At 37.4% G+C, this 19,531-nt stretch overlaps 1 protein-coding gene across 1 annotated transcript; it reads right to left on the minus strand.

Moving 5' to 3' along the window:
- Positions 1 to 11,692: 11,692 nt before the first annotated feature.
- LOC143263221 (uncharacterized) lies at positions 11,693 to 15,683 on the minus strand. The gene is made up of 9 exons (XM_076528349.1): positions 14,796 to 15,683; positions 14,739 to 14,747; positions 14,505 to 14,637; positions 14,085 to 14,399; positions 13,837 to 14,036; positions 13,557 to 13,729; positions 12,756 to 13,080; positions 12,348 to 12,688; positions 11,693 to 12,263 (listed from the first exon to the last, which is right to left on the minus strand). Exons 1-9 carry the CDS (start codon positions 15,681 to 15,683, stop codon positions 11,693 to 11,695), a joined length of 2,955 nt encoding a protein of 984 aa, XP_076384464.1.
- Positions 15,684 to 19,531: the final 3,848 nt, after the last annotated feature.

The raw sequence follows: 19,531 nt of genomic DNA on the forward strand, positions 1-19,531 counted from the left end.
AATGCATCTCGTAGATCTCAATAACTTATATGCGTGCTGAAAATTTTATCGAAATCGGTTAACACAGAGACGCGCTACAAGCGTTGAAAGATTTAATAAAAAAACTGCAGTTTCTGGTCAAAATCGTGACAAAACTGCGATTTTTGCCAGTTTTAATTGGTTATAACTCCTAACAACGTCAACCGATATCAATAAAATTTTCAGAACGCATATAAGTTATCGAGATCTATGAGAGGCATTTTTAAAATTTTTTCTTATAGGCTCAGATAAAAAAGTTAAAAAACGAGAGTTTTTTTATTTTTATTGTTATATTCCAAGTTTTTAAATTTAGAAAAAGTATTTTGGTCATCGTTTGGTAGACTCGTTCCACTATCATCTGCAAAAAGTTCAAGTCGCTTAATCCAGTTTTTAAAAAGTTATTGCGTTTTAAAAGGTGTATGATCAATTTTGTGAGTAACTGTACATCGTATTAAACCTTAAAATTGATATCGACTGTCGTGAACTATGCATATGTGAATACCCTTTAAAACGGAAAAGCCTTGTGTGTGTGATAGAAGGGCTAGTTTCTTAAATAATGTCTCTTAAAATTTTTGCAAATATTACAATTGGACGGAATAACAATAGCAACCGAGACCTTCTAACATCCCAAAAATATATATTCCAGATATTTGTCTAAAAGCGTTCACAGGTATTTGTCTACGGTTGTATTTAATTACCCAACATATGTTTACGCACGTTCAGGATATTATGTTCAAAGTCATACTTCACTATTCTTGTCACAAAGCTTTGTACCCTATAGAGTGAAACACAAAATCTTACTTTCATGACGTGCTGTGAAAGTTTGTGCTTTGTCTTGTTTAGAAAAAATAATAAATTACGCTGTAGTTTAGAAAAACTAATTAGCTGAAGAACGTACGTGACACTCAAAACTTACAACACCATTCAAGAACTTCGTGAAAACGACTAATCTCATCACCGTAGGATCGTTACGTACGGTATGCATTCGACGCCCCACTCATCTTACTCCACTTCTCAACTTTAAGCGTATCTACTTTGTGATTGGCTCGTGTTTCGTTACGTAGAATTCATTACAAGTGCAACCGTCTCTGCCATTACCATTTCTACGTCGCACTTGTCGTTACTCACATATATGAAAGTTAAGCTTTTTAGTGCGAATCGAGTATTCTATATACAGTAATGTCTCTCCAACTGACATAATTTCGTTATGTCATTACTGACGTGGTGATATTGCTACGGTTCTGTAATTTATCGATTTTCTCGCTATGCTGATACTAAGGTTCGACGCAGTCGGTGAACACGTGTGCTGCGACAGGCGCCGCAGTCCCTTTGACTCGAATTTCCGGAAGACAATGCAGAATACAATGACATAACTTTTTTAATTTTAAGATTTTAAAACTGATTTTTTTAAATATATTGCTGATCATTTTCTGATTAGGAAATAAGACCAAACATGATATAGTTTAGACCAATATTTCTGATTGAAATAAAATTAAACACGAATTAATTTCGATTACATTTATTTATTTAATACTTAATGTGTATATGTGATTATATAAGTAAAATACATTGTTATACATATTAATAATAACTGTACATTAACAAGCTCCATTGACATTGTGCATAATTAGATAAGTGCAAAATTATATTCTACATTAAATTGTTTTGTTGCGTATCGTCCTTGGAATTATCTAGTATCGTGGCCTACGGGCAAGCATTGTGTCGACGGACCGTGGATGGCTATGTGCGACTCTTTACCTGATTTTTGACCTGTTTTCTATAGGCTATTATCTCACGTTTTCGTGGAATTTTGCTGAATAGAACCATCGAGGCAAATTGACTTTTCTTTGGTAATAGTTTAATTGCTTTAAGAATATTGCCATTGTCACGCCGTAAACACGATTCGAACAAGAGTGACGAGTTAATTATTGTCCTCACAGGAAAACGTGACTTCGGTTCCAGCCCTTGTCCTTCGTCGCCATATCTGCAACCCATCCGTTGCACCGTTTCAAGGACCTCGAATCTATACAGTGTCGTTCTTTCTCGATCTTCGGCCTCTTAAAATTCCAGGGTTGATAGAAAAAGTACAAAAAAGTGTTCCTTTACATCCTTCGCGCGTAGGCTTGTTCTCAGGCTGTAGTCGAACCAAGCAATTAACTCTTAGCCATTAACTCTTAGCAATGCATTCTCCCTTGCCGTTACCTAACTCGTCCTCTTCCTACCGTCGTCGAAGGTAGGCTCGAATAGACCAATAAAATAAAAAAATTTCATGTATAAAAAATTAGAAATAAAAAAGTCATTTCATCGTTTTTATTTTAGCATTGTTATGTATATGTATAAATGTACATGCTGGCCAGCTGACTTTTAAGTTTTCGGACTACCCCGGTTTTCGTTCTCTCTCTATCTCTCTCCCTCCCTCTCTCTCTCTTTCTCTTTCTTTCTTTTTCTTTCTCTCTTTCTCACAAGATGTCGGCAATTATAAAGGCGAACCACGCGGCTCGAAGAATCATGGTTGAGTTTCCTGTGATGTCCATTTTTTATTCCGAGCTCTAAAATTACTAGGTAGGATTTACTATATTTTTAATTTTTAGTATCAAGTGTTATTATTAGAAATATTAATAATTAGTATATACTAATTAGATAAGTGAAAAAATATATCCTATATTAAATTGTTTTGAGACATATCATCTCTGGAATCAAGTAGTATCGTGACTCACGGTGACGGTTTTCCGGTTCTATTGTTAATCCTAAATATTTAACTGTGTCTTTGTGAGGGATTTTGGTGCTGGAATCTGAGTCGCCTATTAGGTGAAAGGATTTGTAGTATTTGAGCAGACACTTCTTTGCTGTTTTGAGGGAGGGTCTGAATAGGATGGTTTCACATTTTTCTGTGTTCACTTTTAGTTTCCACGATTTGTAATATTTGAAAATACTATTTATTGCGTCTTGTAGGGTTGTTTGTACCTGTTTTGCGTTCACGGCGGCGTAATACACGACGAAATCATCTGCGTAGGCTATCATTGAGCATTTTGTTCGGTCCGGTCCAAATAAGTTCAGTATGTCGCTGGTAAATATGTCAAAGAGAATTGGCGATTTTATTGTGCTTTGTTGAAGGTCGTTGGAGGGACAGACTCTGAATGACCTGTCCATTATCATGCATAGCAATCCATCTAACGAGACCGTGTCGAAGGTTCATTGCAACGTGATATGGCCGTTGGCTGATACAAGATCGGTAACAATCCAGTCTTTTCTTTCAATCTAGTACACATTCCGCACTGTGAATCTAAATAAGCATGAACTATAGAACTGAATCTTACCAAACCTTACCAACCCTACCGGTCAAGTCATCAAACACATCTTAAAACATTTTCATCCGCAATTTGACTCCAATCATATCAGAGCGTGGCGACCACGGCGTCGGGCACAGCGCCACATTAAATAGACAAGAGACAGAGGTTACCAATGGTACCCTGCGCTCTTAAAATGCAATTAACGGCCGTTCAAGCAAACTGGTATCGGGTGTCATTTCCGTAAATTTAATCTGTTTAACACTGATGGACGAAAACTAGTATGGCGTAAACGAAATCAAGAGCTTAACCGAATAAATTTAAATCCAACAATAAAGCATGATGGTGTATTATGGTGTGGTGGTGTATTTCATCAAAAGGAGTTGGATAACTGGTTTTTATAGAGGAAATTTTAGATAAATTTAAGTATCTAAATATTTTAAAACAAAATCTTAAGAAAAGTGCGACCACAATGGATATAGAACACACATTTAAATATTATGAACATATTGATCCTAAACTTAAAACCAAAATAGTCCAAGAATACCTTCTGTTTAATTGCTCCACAGTATTACATACGTCACTACAGTCACCAGACTTGAACCCCATTGAAAATGTATGGGATTTTTTGGGCAGGAAAATTCGATAAATTCGAAAAACACCGATAAGATCGGAGGAGGAATTAAAAAACGATTAATTGAAGAATGGAAACGTATACTGCTAAGTTACTTACAAAAAGTTATAGACAATATGCTTAAGCGGCTGTGACACGTAATTAAAGATAAGGTCTATCCAACGAAATATTAATTATTGCTTATGTTAATAATTTTCATGTTTAAATATTGTAGTTTGTCAAGCGTCCCAATATTTTTGCGACGTTAAATTTCGACATAATTTAGTTCATTGTTTGGTATTATGACAAGTATGTGCAATAAATAAATAAAATTTATGTTATTACAAACTACAACGAATATTAAACTACCATGTATAAACTACTAATAAATGTCAAACTATTATGAATATTATATTATAAAACAAGAAAACGAAATTTACTATCACAAACAATCGAATCCAGCAACAATTATTTGAATAGCATGATGTCCGAATATTAATAAGAATCACTGTACATACGAACGAGTCTCAATTATTTGTCCAAATACCCACACCATACATTCTCTTTAAATTAATGCATTGTAAATAGCAGTGAGGTTGCAGATCAGTGACCAATTTGTCCAAAAGATCACAGTTTGACAAGATATTTATGTGAATCAAAATTTCGAGGAACGAATACGTGATACAAGAACTAGTATTCATTATTCAAAGCGCATTTATTCGTCGCATGGAACACAATTCTCATCTTTCAGTAATTTGAATTGATATTTTCCACAAAAAATGAAAAATTAAATATCATTATACAAACAACTATTTATTCTACATTTATGCTTTATGTAATACGCGTACAATATTTTGTATATAAATAATGCCCAACTCTGCTAGGCCCTTTTTTGCTCTTCGCTATTTCGATCATCTACAATTTTCAGTTTTTTCATTTATGTAATAAACTCACCCTTGCAACGTGCGACACGATTCGTTTTAGAAATATTACTATAATAAAGAATCGTTTTAGTGTTAGTGAGCCTTTTAGCCTCATTGACGGTAGCTCATGAAACATCTGCATATCAAATACGATGTATAGATGTACCTTCGAAAAGATTGGCCGCGCTCATTCCGCAGGCAAGAAGAAAATGTCATACCTCGAACCTCTGATTTAACACTATCGCGCGCGAAAGTCATCAATTCCGGAAATTAAAAAATTATTATGCTTCCAATAAAACCTACCTAACATAATTCGGCCTGTTACGCGGACGTACTAGAATCGTTAAGATCTCTCTTAGACATCACCACAGAATTACAAGTAGATTCGATATAAGTATTTCAAAAGGCCCATTAGACGATATCCCATGGACAAACATGTACAAAATTTTATTAGACCTATTTTCATGCGGAAACGAAATTATTATTCCTCCAGTAAACGAACGTCCCGACATCATCATAGAAAACCATTGTTCAGCATATGCAGGTCATTAAGGCATCACAAAAACCTATAGACGTATTAGGGAAAAATAATACTAGGCAACATTAAAACACGAAGTACAACATTTTGTGAATTCGTGCCATACTTGCCAAAAAAGGAAATTAACTCGTGTTAAAACCCGTCAGCCAATGACCATCACAGATACTCTGGGGACAGCCTTCGAGAAAATCTCTATGGATATCGTCGGACCTCTTCCTACATCCCCCAATGGCTATACATACGTATATCCTGACAATTCAAGATCTTCTTACTAAATATTCTCTCGCTATTCCCTTAAAAAATGCGTTTGCTATTGAGATTGCATACGCTTTCACCTAAAATTCATTTGTCGTTTCGGCTCACTTAACGAAATTTTAACGGATCAAGGAACTAACGTCCTCAGCGTACCCATGAGGAATATCGTGAAAAGATTTAAAATAAAACAATTTAGAACCACAGCATCCTGATCCCAAAGCAATGGCTCTATCGAGGGATCGCGCCACGTGTTGACTAAGTACGTGAAACAATTCGTAAATAAGGGCGACTGGGATGAATGGCTTCTCTTCGCCATGTTCTCCTACAACACCACTGTCCACGAAGGAACACTATTTATACCACACCAATTTGTGTTTAGCTACTTAGCAAGAACGCCTTCTGCAAATCTGATAGCTCATGATTCATCCGATAAATCTTACTCGCGATATCTTGACAATCTACAGAACAAAATCTTCGGCACTGTTACAAAAGCAAGAAAGAACTTGGACTCGGCGAAACACAAATCAAAAGCATACTATGACGAGCCCACGAACCTTTTCCGTCAGGAATAACGTTTATCTCCTCAAAGAACCAAAGAGAGGCAAGTTTGACGGTGAGTACACAGGCCCCTATCGTATACTAGAATGCTTAAACAACCAAAACGTCCGCATAGAATTTAAGTCCATATCAAGTATTCTGCATACTAATAAGCTTAAGCACGCCCCACCGACATGCGCAAAAATTGAAAGTGCAAAGATATCACGTACTCCCCCACTCGCGGATAATCTTATCACCAACCCGAAACGATATATAACCATTGCCGAGCTTTCACGGGATCATTCAGTCTCAGTAACCAGCACGATGAACATCGCATCATATCTCTTCGTCTTCTCCATCATCCAGCAGTGATCAGTCCTGATCGGAAATGACTGCGGCGGGCCCACAATAAACATCACACCAGCAATACCGACTACAAGCCGGTAATACAGACCTCCGAAATTGATGGGTTTCGAGGAAGCACGGGTTATCCAATGCAAAGTCAAGGTGGATCCGACCATCTTTTACTGTGTGTGGGATGCACTCTCACACCTCGGTGGTGAACAACGGCCGACTAAAATATATATTCTGCGTACTATAATATATTTATATATATATATATTAACTCCTAAATTCTTGATTTAAAACAGAAAATTGCATTTTTGAAATGTGTCAACATACATTCCGCGACGACTGTACATGATGGCTGTTTTGATTCGTGCGAATATTTCTTTGAGGGGAGATTTGATTTCTGCGTTCGACTGCACGGGCTCTCCAGAGGTTGACGCAGGAGGCCTTGTCAGTCGCATAACCCGCTCAGAAACACAAGAGCGTGAGTTTCAATGTTATTAATTTACGGTGTTTCAAAATTCAACGCCTAGACGTTCCCATGCGCTTGCTTTCTAACTCGATCTCGATGATGCATTCATTACGTGTGCGGTTGTTCGTTATTCGTTTCGGTCGACATATGTACTTCGACAACTTTCTTTTTTCATTCGATCGCTCCTTGTGAGCGATTTCGGTCGGCGTATTTCGACAACAGCTTCTTTCTTTTCGGTTGACAATTATTGGTTTGTGAGTTCATTCAAGGGAGTCAACTCGGTTGACATCTTTGTTAAATTCATTTCCGTTAAAATTATTGCAACTTGCCCGAACTTGTTACACAGTTTCAACGTGACCTAATGCGTAATATACGATTCACTCTTTCGTTTTGGTTAGGTTTTAAACCCTCCCGTTCAGTTCCTCCACATATTCCAATGGAAAAGACTGATTAAAGAAGATCGAATATAGAAATAAACAACAGAAATAAAAAAGAAGACATGGAAATAAAAAAAATAGCAGATAGAAATATGGAATAGACATATAACAAAAGCAGAGATAGAATGGTTAATAGATTACTCCAAGAACAGCAAATCGGCTCTAGGAACAGATAAAATAGATCATATCATAATAGGAAAACAACCTAATTTCATGAAAGATATATTAGCAGAGATGATAATAGAAAAATGGAATCCACGTGTGTCCAATAAATTTAACGTTACGTACCGGAAAAATAACGGAAAGAATAATAAATAGAAGATTGAACTCATAGACAGAAGAAAATAACGTACATGTAAATCAAGCCGGATTTAAGAGACACCGATCCACCATGAACAACCTCAATATTATTCGCATGGTAGCCAAAGAGGGAAGTAGATCACACAAACCAAAAAGCAATAGCTAAAGTAATCAAATTTTTGAAAGCAATAAACCTGCATTTAAATATAGAAAAATCGAAAATATTACATTTTATCAAGTTACCGAAACTGTCAATAGAAATTAAATACCAAGAAAATGAAAAAGAAGTAAGCATTAAAACAATAAAGTCAGCATAATTTTTAGGCATAGAATTCGTTAACAATGTACTATTTTATGAACACATAAATCGATAATTAGAAAAAGTTAAAAAGAGAATCTCTGTTATCAAATACCTCTGCAAAGGAAGAAGCGGAATAGATCCCTTCTCTGGGGTATAAATATATGTATACAGCAATGATCTGGTCGGTTATAGAATATGCATCTACATAAATATAATAAATTCCGAAACTGGTGCATGGAGCTTAAAATACAGAACGGAATATTTAGCAGAAAGATATTGGTGCAAACAAGCAGAGAGAAATTTAGTATGAAAAACGGCCATCAACATAGTAATAGAGAAAAAATCAATAATGGCCCACAAAAAGATAAAATCAAAAGTAGCTATGTGGTTACAGAGGACACCTTTTACTAAAATAGATAACAAAAGAGAAGATTTATATCTTCTTCAGATTGGATTATAAATCAAAAAAGACAATGGAACAAATATTTTACAGAAGATAGGAAATCTACTAGTGCAAAAAGCTCTACTATAAGTAACCATATATAGAAGAAGCAATTCTGGGAAAATAAGAAATGGAGAAAGGCAAGTCAATATTGATATACAAAGATGGACCTAAAATAGGAAACGGAAATGCAAACGGTACAGGAATTACTAAAAGAATTTAGCAATTAACAAAGAAATGACCCTCTTCACAACAGAAACAATAGCCATCTCAAGAGCTATAGAAGAAGAATCTAAAGAAAACCAGAATGGAAAGTAACAAAAAAGTAGCAAAAAACCTAATTACTTTATTAAACTCATTATCGGTAATAGCAAATCTAGAGAAAGATAAATAAATAATTGAGGAAAAAGAAATAAAAAGAACCATGGATCTTGACAATAATAGAATAACTTAATCAATGTTATTTTCATAATACTGTTATAGGCTGAATCCTGGCACATGTCGGTATACCAGGTAAGTAGAGAGCTCACGCCCTAGCAAAGAACAGGACGGAAGAAATACAAAGTAGAAGCATCAAAATCCCGGGTAGCAGCATGCTAAGCACAACTAAAAGGAAGGTAGGGAAGAAGTGGGAATTAGAGACAATTAGCACAGCAAAAAGGTAAGAACTACACATTTTGAAAACATACATAAAAACGATTTGAAAGGAAAATCGTTTTCTACAATAAAGAATACAATAGAGAAGTCATTAACAGATTGAGTAAAATTGTAACTAATCACTATTCTTTAAAGGAGTCAAAAGACCGTAAAAGAATCAGAACAACAGGGATGTGCGACTGCGTATTGGAACAGGAGTCTTTGGATACGTGGTTTTCTTCTGTTCTCTGTATAACCTCCAGCGTCAACAGCTGAGGTCAAAACTAAGGGACGAAATTAATAAATACGGAGAAAAATTATGAAAATTTACACGTTGAACGTCATGACACACATATCTAGGTGCGATTTTTGTATTGATTTTGTATCGCGCTCAACTTTAGTGACACACGTACATCGCATAGCTGCTTTCATTTTCTTCTTTTTTTTTTGGTTCTGTTTGGTTTCTTGCTTCTCGCTTGGTTCTCTTCGCAATCAATTAAGACAAGCGCTATCACACTGTTCGGCATTTTTCAACAGTGTTATCTGAATAACCCCTGGGATGCAAACGGTTAAACCAGGATTTTGGAGGTAGTTTATAGTCATTTTATTTGTAACACAACTATGACGGTATAGACAATATAGGGTAACAATAAAGTATAAAGTAAACAAAAAGAAACATTAAAAATATACTTATATAATACTAATAATAAAATAAGATAATAAAATATAAAATATACTTATACTAACAAATTATACTTACGTTTAAATTTGTTTTTAAGATATTATAATATTTTATTAGTTACGATGGAATTCGTTAAAACATTGTAAACATAATTGGGGTGACTCTGGACACTCAGGCAGTACATTATAGTCTTTTGTTAATTTTTTTTTTGCTTCGTGGCGCCGGCAGAATCTCTACCGATTCACGCTGGTCGTTCAACGTGTTAATAGCAGTAAACAAACATAAAATCAACAATGTTACAATAAAATTCTTTCTAGATTTTGGCTTACGGCCCTGATAGACAGGTTGAGGGATTTCAATGAGGAAACAAAATAAATAACATCAAATTTGGATAAGTAATTCGAATTAAATACACTTAAGACTGAAAAAGACACACACAAAATTACAGAGACTGTTTTGATGTACGATATTTTGTAATCTGTACAAAAATGTAAAAATAGATAGACTTGTTAAGACTAATAACATTGGAAAGACAAAAATTTATAAAAGCTTATATAAAGTTAATATTTTCAAAGATTTATATAGAAAGAAAAGAACTAATAATAAGAAAAAAGTAAACCATAACCAAAGATTTACACAAAAAGTAAAAAGAATTTATAGATAAGTAATAACAAGATAAAAGATATAGAAATAAAATAATGAAACAGACAGTTTCTAATTACAGTATTTAAAAAGCAATATCAACACTAAATGTAAGTGTAAATTAATTAAGAAATTGTGATAAAATAGAATTAAAAATTTAGCGAGTTTAAGTTAAATAATAAGTATAAAACTTATCAGGTAATAAAAGTTATACAATTCAAAAGATAGTTTTAGATATCTAAAAATAAAATTAAGACATATACCCATAAAGCGAAGTTGGCAAAAAGCTGTGGCAGAAAGTTTATGATCAAACAGGTTGATACAGAAGTTTACGAAAAACTGTCGTGTTTGGGGACATTAAAATGTTATTGTGTATAATTAAAATCGATCAGGAATGTAGTGGAGTTTTATAAGAAATAATTAACCACAATATAACACAAACTTTCATTTATTTTCACTGACGATATAGAGGGAAAACAAAATCTTGCACAGAAAAAATGTTCCGATCAGGGAAAGTCTTGGAAATAAGTTTCCGATTATGACTGAAATAGTTAGCCTCAACAATGCTAGAAGCGTCGATAGTTAATTATAAACACAAGACGAATCTGCGAAAATGTAAACAAACGCTCTTACATGTTATGCATTAATTAGTTTGTTAGGGCCGTACGAATGTATCGCACGGTGCACAGATTGAAGGTTGCTCCTCCAAATGCTGCGCCTCCAACGTCAACTTAATGGCGGTGAAGTTGATTTGTAAAAAAGGTTTAAACTATGTTGTAACTCAAAGCAACACAGTTTATTTGAAGAAGGTCCAGGGGTTTATAAGTTATGTGTGAGACGTTGCTCTAGGGCCTTGAAAAAAGGGCAAGTCGACGGAAGGCAGTTGGAGACCACCTTGGGTTTCCGGCTAAAATGCAGTAATAAAAATGTCGTTACAGCGGGTTGTCGTTGTAAATCCGAAATATTGACCCTTGTCCCGTAGGGTTCGGTTTATTTTATAGGTCTGTCAGGCACCTTTTCTCGGGGTCGTAGTTTAGGCCCCGTAGGCCCTCGAGTGACCTGACAGATTGTTCGGTGTTGATCCGTCCAGGACGGAACATGCCGCCCCCCTTGAACGGCTCTGTTCAACATTCGTTAACAAAACGCGTTACGCCTTTAGATCCGTAACGCTTATAACTAGACTAAATTACTAATTTAGCTTATAACACATTAATAACGCATCGCAATGATTGCTTACATAAAAATGCCTTAAATATAGTGCTTAAGCTACTTGAGTTGGTAAAGGACACAGTTTCTTTACACTTCTTTTGTACAGTCCATTCGCGGTTTTAACGGTCGCTACCCTTACAACACCGTCATGTCCCGGATGGATCTCCATGATCCGTCCCAACGGCCATCGCATCGCTGGTAGCGTTTCGTCTCGAAGGAGTACCAGCATGTCCACCTTGATCGCATCGGAGGCTCCAATCTTCCATTTGCTACGAATACTTAATTCGTTTAAGTACTCTTTATGCCAGCGCGTCCAAAAGTGTTGTTTAATACGCTGTATGTGTTGCCACAAAGATGACCTATTCGTCGCAATAGTCGTGAAATCATGTTCAGGCAGACTAGTCAATGACTCGCCGATTAGGAAGTGAGCAGGTGTTAATGATTGCAAATCGTTTGGATCGGATGAAAGGGGTGTTAGGGGACGAGAATTGAGGATGCCTTCAATTTGAACTACGTACGTGTTTAGTTGTTCATATGTCAACAAAGTGTCTCCAACGGTTCTTATTAGATGGTGCTTGAAACTCTTCACAGCAGCTTCCCATAAACCACCAAAATGGAGTGACCTGGGCGGTGAACAGTGCTATACTATTCCTTCGTTAGCTAGATGTCGCGCAACTTGATCATTGTGATCCCTTGATCTGACTAACGTCAATAGCTCTGCGATCTCATTTTTTGCACCAATAAAATTTGTAGCATTGTCGGAGTAGATATTTTTAGATCTGCCTCGTCTTGAAAAGAATCTATTTAATGCCGCCAGGAAGGCTTCTGTGGTCAAATCACTAACTAATTCTAAATGTACCGCCTTTGTCACAAAACACATAAACACTGCTACATACACCTTGAGGCGTTTTTGGTTGCGAAAACGTTTCTCTTTCACAAACAATGGACCGCAATAGTCTACGCCGGTGTTCTCAAACGGTCGAGTCGCTACGAGCCGATCGCGGGGAAGGTTGCCCATCAGGTAGTCAGGCGGACCTGGCGGTTTAGCCTTGAAGCATCGCACACATTTGCGAATTATGTGGCGTGTCATATTTTTGCCATCAACTGGCCAGTACCGCTGTCTGACCGCATTTAGTGCCCCTTGTATGCCAGAATGCAAGGTTTGTTGGTGTTCGAACTGAATTATCAGTGCGGTGACTAGGATGCGATTTGGATAGTATTATGGGATACCTTTGCGCATACTTGATGTCGGCGTTTCTCAACCGACCACCTACACGAATTATACCCTTATCATCTAGGAAAGGGTTTAAACTAATTAATTTGTTACGTTTATCGAGGGCCCCTTTTACTTTCAACTGTTCGAATTCCGAATGAAAAGTCTGAGCTTGCGTTCGTTTTATAATCCTCTCGAGCGCTATGCCTAATTCTGTTACGGAGAGACTACCCTTAAAATTACCCTTATTTAAAGCTGACTCTTTAAACCTCGAGCAAAATAAGCCACAACTCTCTGTAATTTAGAAAAAGATGAAATTCTAAAGAATATGTCTTCCCTTTCTAGTACTAATTTACTAAACAAAAGGAAACATTACTCCGTTGTTCCGGTATCTCTATTGTAGGTAATGGCATATTGGGCCAGGTATCTTCGTCCCGAACCAATCACTCGGGGCCATAAAGCCAGGCTAAATTGTGAATAAATTTGTCGGGCATTCACCCACGAGAAATGTAATCCGCAGGGTTGTCCTTTGTGGGTACATCTGACCAATTCGTAGATTCCGTGAATTTTTGTATCTCGGCTACACGATTTGTAATAAAGGTTTTGAATTTGTGTGGCGACGATCTTGTCCACCATAATGTTATAATTGAATCGCTCCAAAATCTAATTTGACCAATAGTACGGCAGCACACATAATTCTAACCTAGGTAGTGAAACTGTGTTCAACGGTGCTACTCGTGACTTAGCGCAGATCAGTCTAGAAATTATGCTACCATTGCTATCTGTGGACCTAAAATATATACAAGCTCCATAGCCGCGTTCACTAGCATCTGCAAACCCATGAAGTTGTATGCAGGTTGGTTGTGTAACTAAAACCTTTCGAGGAATATGAATATTGTTAAGACTGGGGGTAACTGCTGTAGGTAATTTGTCTAAGCAGTGTATAAAAGTTCCTGCATTAGAAATTTGGCTAAATTAATTACCGGTCCTAATAACCCTAATGGATCGAACAATTTCGCGATTTGTGATAGCATGGTTCTCTTTGTAATAGGCTGCGACGTTGCATCAATATTGACAGTATACGAAATCATGTCAAGTCTCACATTCCAACAGACACCTAAAGTCCTTTTTGTTTCCGATGCGTTAAAGTGCACAGTCTCGTCCCTACTTTGTTCGTTGCAGGCTTGAAGTAGGGTTTCCTCATTGGAGGCCCATTATCTAAGATTAAAACCGCCTAATCTAAGCAATACTATTAATTCGTCTCTAAGCTGAGCTGCTTGTGAGACAGTATTTGCTCCAGTTATCAAGTCGTCCACGTAAAAGTCATGTTTCAGAGCATCCGCTGCCAAGGGAAAAGCTTGATCTTCGTCCTCGGCTAATTGTGTCAGAGTTCTAACCGCGAGAAACGGTGCTGGTGCCGTACCATAAGTCACGGTATCTAATTGATAGGTTTGGACGGTATCATCTTTAGAATTGCGCCAAAGAATCTTCTGGAACTTGGCATCAGTTGCGTGAATTCGAATTTGTCTAAACATTTTCTCTATATCTGCCGTTAACACATAATTGTGTGTTCAAAATCTAATGATTAATTGGAAAATGTCATCTTGTATTGTAGGTCCTACTAGCAGTGTATCATTGAGGGATATTCCACTAGAGGATTTAGCTGACGCATCAAATACGATCCGTAGTCTTGTTGTACTGCTAGTGGTTTTTAGCACAGCGTGATGGGGTAAATAAAATCCTTCATCTACGCGATCTTGTTTCACGAGCGACATGTGTCCTAGCTGCAGATATTCATTGATGAATTCTTTATATTGTTATTTTAATTCAGGCTGACTCTCTAAGCGATTTTCAAGAGTATAAAATCGTTTCAATGCCATTTTACCTGAAGTTCCTAATTGAGATAGGGTCTTATTAAAAGGAAGTCCGACTACGTACCGACCTTGCTCATCGCGATACCTATTGTCCTGAAAGTGTTGCTCGCATGCCTTCTCTTCGACGGAAAAATGCTTTTCACTTGGACATTCCTCTCTATCTTCCAAAAATTTGCAACCTTATCATTGAGATCGTGGTTGGCCAGATGACACTTAGCGCTCCTAAATGAGTTGTGCTGACAATCGGTTTCTCCCGAGATTAGCCAGCCTAATCGCGTCTTTTGTAATACGCTCCTCCCATTAGGTAGCCTGATTTGTCCTACGCATAATAACTTGTAGAAGAGGTATTCTCCTAGCAGAGCTTCAATAGCTGCTGGTTTATTGAATTCCGGATCTGCTAACTTTATATTGCTTGGGATGGGTATACCTGACCGATCTACGTGCCGAGAGGGTAGACGACCCGTTATTGACGGTAATACTAAAAACGATACGTTTTCCGAGAAGCTGGCTATTCTAGATATAATAGTGCTCTTTGCGCAATATCTAATACTGTTACTAGTATTCCCGAGTCCCGTAACTGGCATATTGATCGCGTGCAAATTTAAACCTAAAGTTTTTGCGAGTTTTTCTGTGATAAAATTCGATTGAGAACCGGGATCAAGTAGTACGCGGCATTGATGTTCCCTGTTGTTTTTGTCAAGAATCACAATTCGTGCTGTGGATAACAGAATTTCTGAGTTTTCCTGAGAAAACAACGTCACCACACCTGACGATCCTTGTTCGGCCTCCTTGGGAGTGCTTGCAGTGTCTACCTGACACGCGTTGGCCTCCTCGAAATGCAACAAGGTATTATGTCTTTTGTCGCATCGACGACAACTACTAGACTTGCACGGAGGGACCCTATGATCTGGACGGAAACAATTTAAACAGAGTTTAGCCCGTTTTACCACCTGCATTCTGGCTCGGGTATCTAATTGTAGAAACTGTTCGCACGATTGTATAAAATGTCTTTGTTTGCACATTGGACAATTAAAGGAGTCCTTAGCAATAAGCAAGGATTTACTCGCGTCTTGCTTAGTTTTTACGAAACGTTTATCTCTAGTAGCGGATGATTTGACACTAGCGAGACTTACAGGCTCAATTTCCTGTGCAAAATTACAAATGAACCTAAATAGATCGTTTATGGTAGGACTGTCGTTCCCAATGAATGCGCGTAGTTCTATGTAATTTCGCGGTAATTATGAATATCAGCATTTCGTGCCAGTCGACCGGTTCTTTAAGCGATCTTAACGCGTTGATGTGCATCTCCGCGCGGTCCGCCAAACCACGTAATGCCGATGGGCAATTCCGATCGATCTCGGGTAGGTCATGTAGAGCCCGAATGTGTGAATGAATAATTTTTCGTGGATTATTAAATCGCTTCTGCAAGAGGCTCCATGCTACCATGGTGAGTCTATGGCCTACCTGAGCTGATTCACGCTTAGCCGCTATTGATGAGCAGAAGGAAATACAGGCTGCTGACACGCGTGCCTTCGCCGTTCCCTTCGTTGACGATCCGAATGACCTGGGCTTGTTGTACCACAAAAGTCGCCTCGCCACCTAATAGGGTAGTTAGGAACCGTTGTTCCGTGGTCCTGGTCACTTGGGCAGGTGGTTGTCACGAGTCGTAGGTGGTTCGCCTGTTAATCCTCTGCAGCAGGCCGTCCAAATAATTGTTACAGATGTATAATTCTCTTGCAGCTTTTCTGTAGCCGGGGAGAAGTCCGTTGCGATTGTCTCCCTTTGCAGCTAACAGATGAGTCTTGAAGATGATAGTTGCTCCCTTTGCAGCTTCCAAGCCGGGGAGACTTTATAAACTCTTTGTCACACAACAAGTTGCTGGACACTTCTTCCAAGGGTGTATCCGGCTCGAAGGACCAAATGTTAGGGCCGTACGAATGTATCGCACGGTGCACAGATTGAAGGTTGCTCCTCCAAATGCTGCGCCTCCAACGTCAACTTAATGGCGGTGAAGTTGATTTGTAAAAAAGGTTTAAACTATGTTGTAACTCAAAGCAACACAGTTTATTTGAAGAAGGTCCAGGGGTTTAGAAGTTGTGTGTGAGAGTGCTTGAACATCTCTCGTGAGAGTTACCGAAAAGACTGACTGTCTCAACAAGTTTTGGGTTGCAGGTTGACTTGCTCGGGGTGGAGTCAATTTTGTGCGGCCCATTTTTGGAGCCTGATTAGCTTCACCCCCAACCTGCCCCCACTTCCGAAGACGTTGCTCTAGAGCCTTGAAAAAAGGGCAAGTCGACGGAAGGCAGTTGGAGACCACCTTGGATTTCCGGCTAAAGTGCAGTAATAAAAATGTCGTTACAGCGGGTTGTCGTAGTAAATCCGAAATATTGACCCTTGTCCCGTAGGGTTCGGTTTATTTTATAGGTCTGTCAGGCACCTTTTCTCGGGGTCGTAGTTTAGGCCCCGTAGGCCGGAACATAGTTAGTAGTGTTTCACGTAGTGGACAAACAAGTCAGAAGTGTGCATTATGCCATCACGTAAATTATATTCAAACAACATATAAAGAAGAATAATTGAGCTTCTCAAGGAGGGGAATACACAAAAGGAAGTAGCATAAATAATCGAGTGCAGTCAAAGTACCATTAGTGATCTAAAGAAGAAATACGATGAGACAGGAAGTGTTTCGAATCGTAAGAGTTCTGGTCGTCCTCGTGGAACAACTAAACGAGACGATAGAAAACTACGTAATGTTCTAAAGGATATGAGAAGAGCCACTTCAAAACAATTAACTGAACAATGGATAACAAATGTCTCGGATCATACAGTTAAGAATCGATTAAACAATATAGTTTTCATACTATATATCGAAAAGCTAAAACAAAACCCTTGCTTACAAAGGCACAGAGAAAGAAACGCTTGCAATAGTGTAAAGAATGTAGGAATTGGACATTATAGTCGTCTGGTCGAAAATAATATTCAGTGACGAGTCACGTGTATGCCTTGCAGATGATGCAGGAACATTTGTTTGGAGAAGAACAAATGAAAAGTTTAATGAAGATTGTTTAAACTATCAAGAAAAATTTCCACATTAACACATGATATGGAGCTGTATATTAGCGAAAGTAGTGGGAAAATTGTGTATCCTTTATCACAATGTTAATTCAGAAACACACATTCATATCTTGGAACATATTTTAATCCAAAGCATAGAAAATATGTTTGGAGATTCTGCCGACTTTACCTTTCAAGACGACAACGCTAGCTGCCACCACAGTAAAATAGTGAAGAATTATTTACTACAAAATAACATCAAAACAATACAATAGCCCGCGAATAGTCCCGACCTTAAAGCCACAAAGTAAAGATGAATTTCGACAGGCCATAAAGACAGGCCAAATCAAGAAATTTCACTATTATATTGCAGAAAATTAATCACATTAATGCTACGGCGTATTAAAGCTGTTATTCGAGCACAGGACAATGTTATTATTTCCAAGTTTTTCCCTGATCGGAAACTTTTTTCCGTGCAAGATTGTGTTGTTTTGTGGTTGATTATTATCCCCCACATTCCTGATCGATTTTAATTATACACAACAAATTAATTGTACACATCATTTTAATGTCCCCAAACACGACAGTTTTTCGTAAAATTTTGTATCAACCTGCTTGATCGGAAACTTTTTGCCACGAGTTGTATAAGTAAATAATATAAGTTAACAATATAAGATTACACATTGTGAAGAAAAATTATAAGAAACATTGTAAGAAAAGCGGAACGCAGTCTAGAAAGCCTCTAGAAAGAGGTTAGCATTAGACCAAGAAGTTATTAAAAATTTTTAAACTCTGTACAGGAAGGAGGCTGTAGAAACTATCATAGCAGACACAGATAAAGGGAAGAAGACCTCCGTCACCATCCTACAAGCAATGAGAATAGTGGACAAATCATGCGGGAATGTAATACACAAGAAACAATTACCAGTTGCTTTAAAACACGTAGATTTTCCTTTGATACGGAAGAAAATTACGAACAACAATTCGCACTTCCTACGAGCAATAACTTGGAAGTCGAATGGGAATAGATTTCGTCTCACTATCACATCAAAAATGTAATCTTTCAGGATTTCGTACATTGTGATGATCAAGTTTCTACCATTAAATTATTGACAGATTCCGAAATTATTGAATTTGTTGACCAAGATACATTAGATGGTGACGTAGTCGAAGATGTTAATGAAGAAGTGTTTGTTCCATACGAGCAATCAGTAATAACTAAACAAGCCAGGGCAGCAGTCAATGTTCTATGTATTTTTGGCAAAAGATCTAAAGATATTGAGGAAAATGTATTAAAGCAAAAGCTCTCTATCTCGAATCTTCGTTTATTAAAACTCTCTTACACAAAATTTCTATAACTCAAAGGATTTAATGTTTCCCTTTGGATTCGATAGTTCGATTGTATTACAAGTTGTAACAATTTATTCATCTCTTCAGTAATATAAGTTCATGTCTGTTAAAATTTCCCGGTTCGTTTTTGATGCTGTCAGCTGACAATTGTCAACTTGCAAAAAAACTAATTAACACGTTCAGCGCCAACAATCAACCAATAAAATTCCCTCAAAGTCAAAGCAACTTCTTTGCATCCGGAACATCCTAGTCAAATTCAGTTCGTTCGAACATATAACAACGAAAATGAATTTTCAAAATTGGTAAAAAATTAGTGTCACCCATATGTGATCATTAAGATAGTTAATAAATGTTTAAAACAAAATATTAATTCGCTACAAACTGTGTTAAGTTCAACCAACTC

Source organism: Megalopta genalis, unplaced genomic scaffold (assembly GCF_051020955.1).
Source record: "Megalopta genalis isolate 19385.01 unplaced genomic scaffold, iyMegGena1_principal scaffold0391, whole genome shotgun sequence".
NCBI lineage: Eukaryota > Metazoa > Arthropoda > Insecta > Hymenoptera > Halictidae > Megalopta > Megalopta genalis.

Coding starts and splice junctions, on each gene's coding strand:
- LOC143263221 (XM_076528349.1), bottom strand. CDS start 15,683: ATGCAGGTGGTAAAACGGGCTAAACTCTGTTTAAATTGTTTCCGTCCA. Junction 13,730..13,836: donor CATTAGGGTTATTAGGACCG/GTAATTAATTTA, acceptor ATTCCTCGAAAG/GTTTTAGTTACACAACCAAC. Junction 12,689..12,755: donor CTAAATGCGGTCAGACAGCG/GTACTGGCCAGT, acceptor CGATGCTTCAAG/GCTAAACCGCCAGGTCCGCC.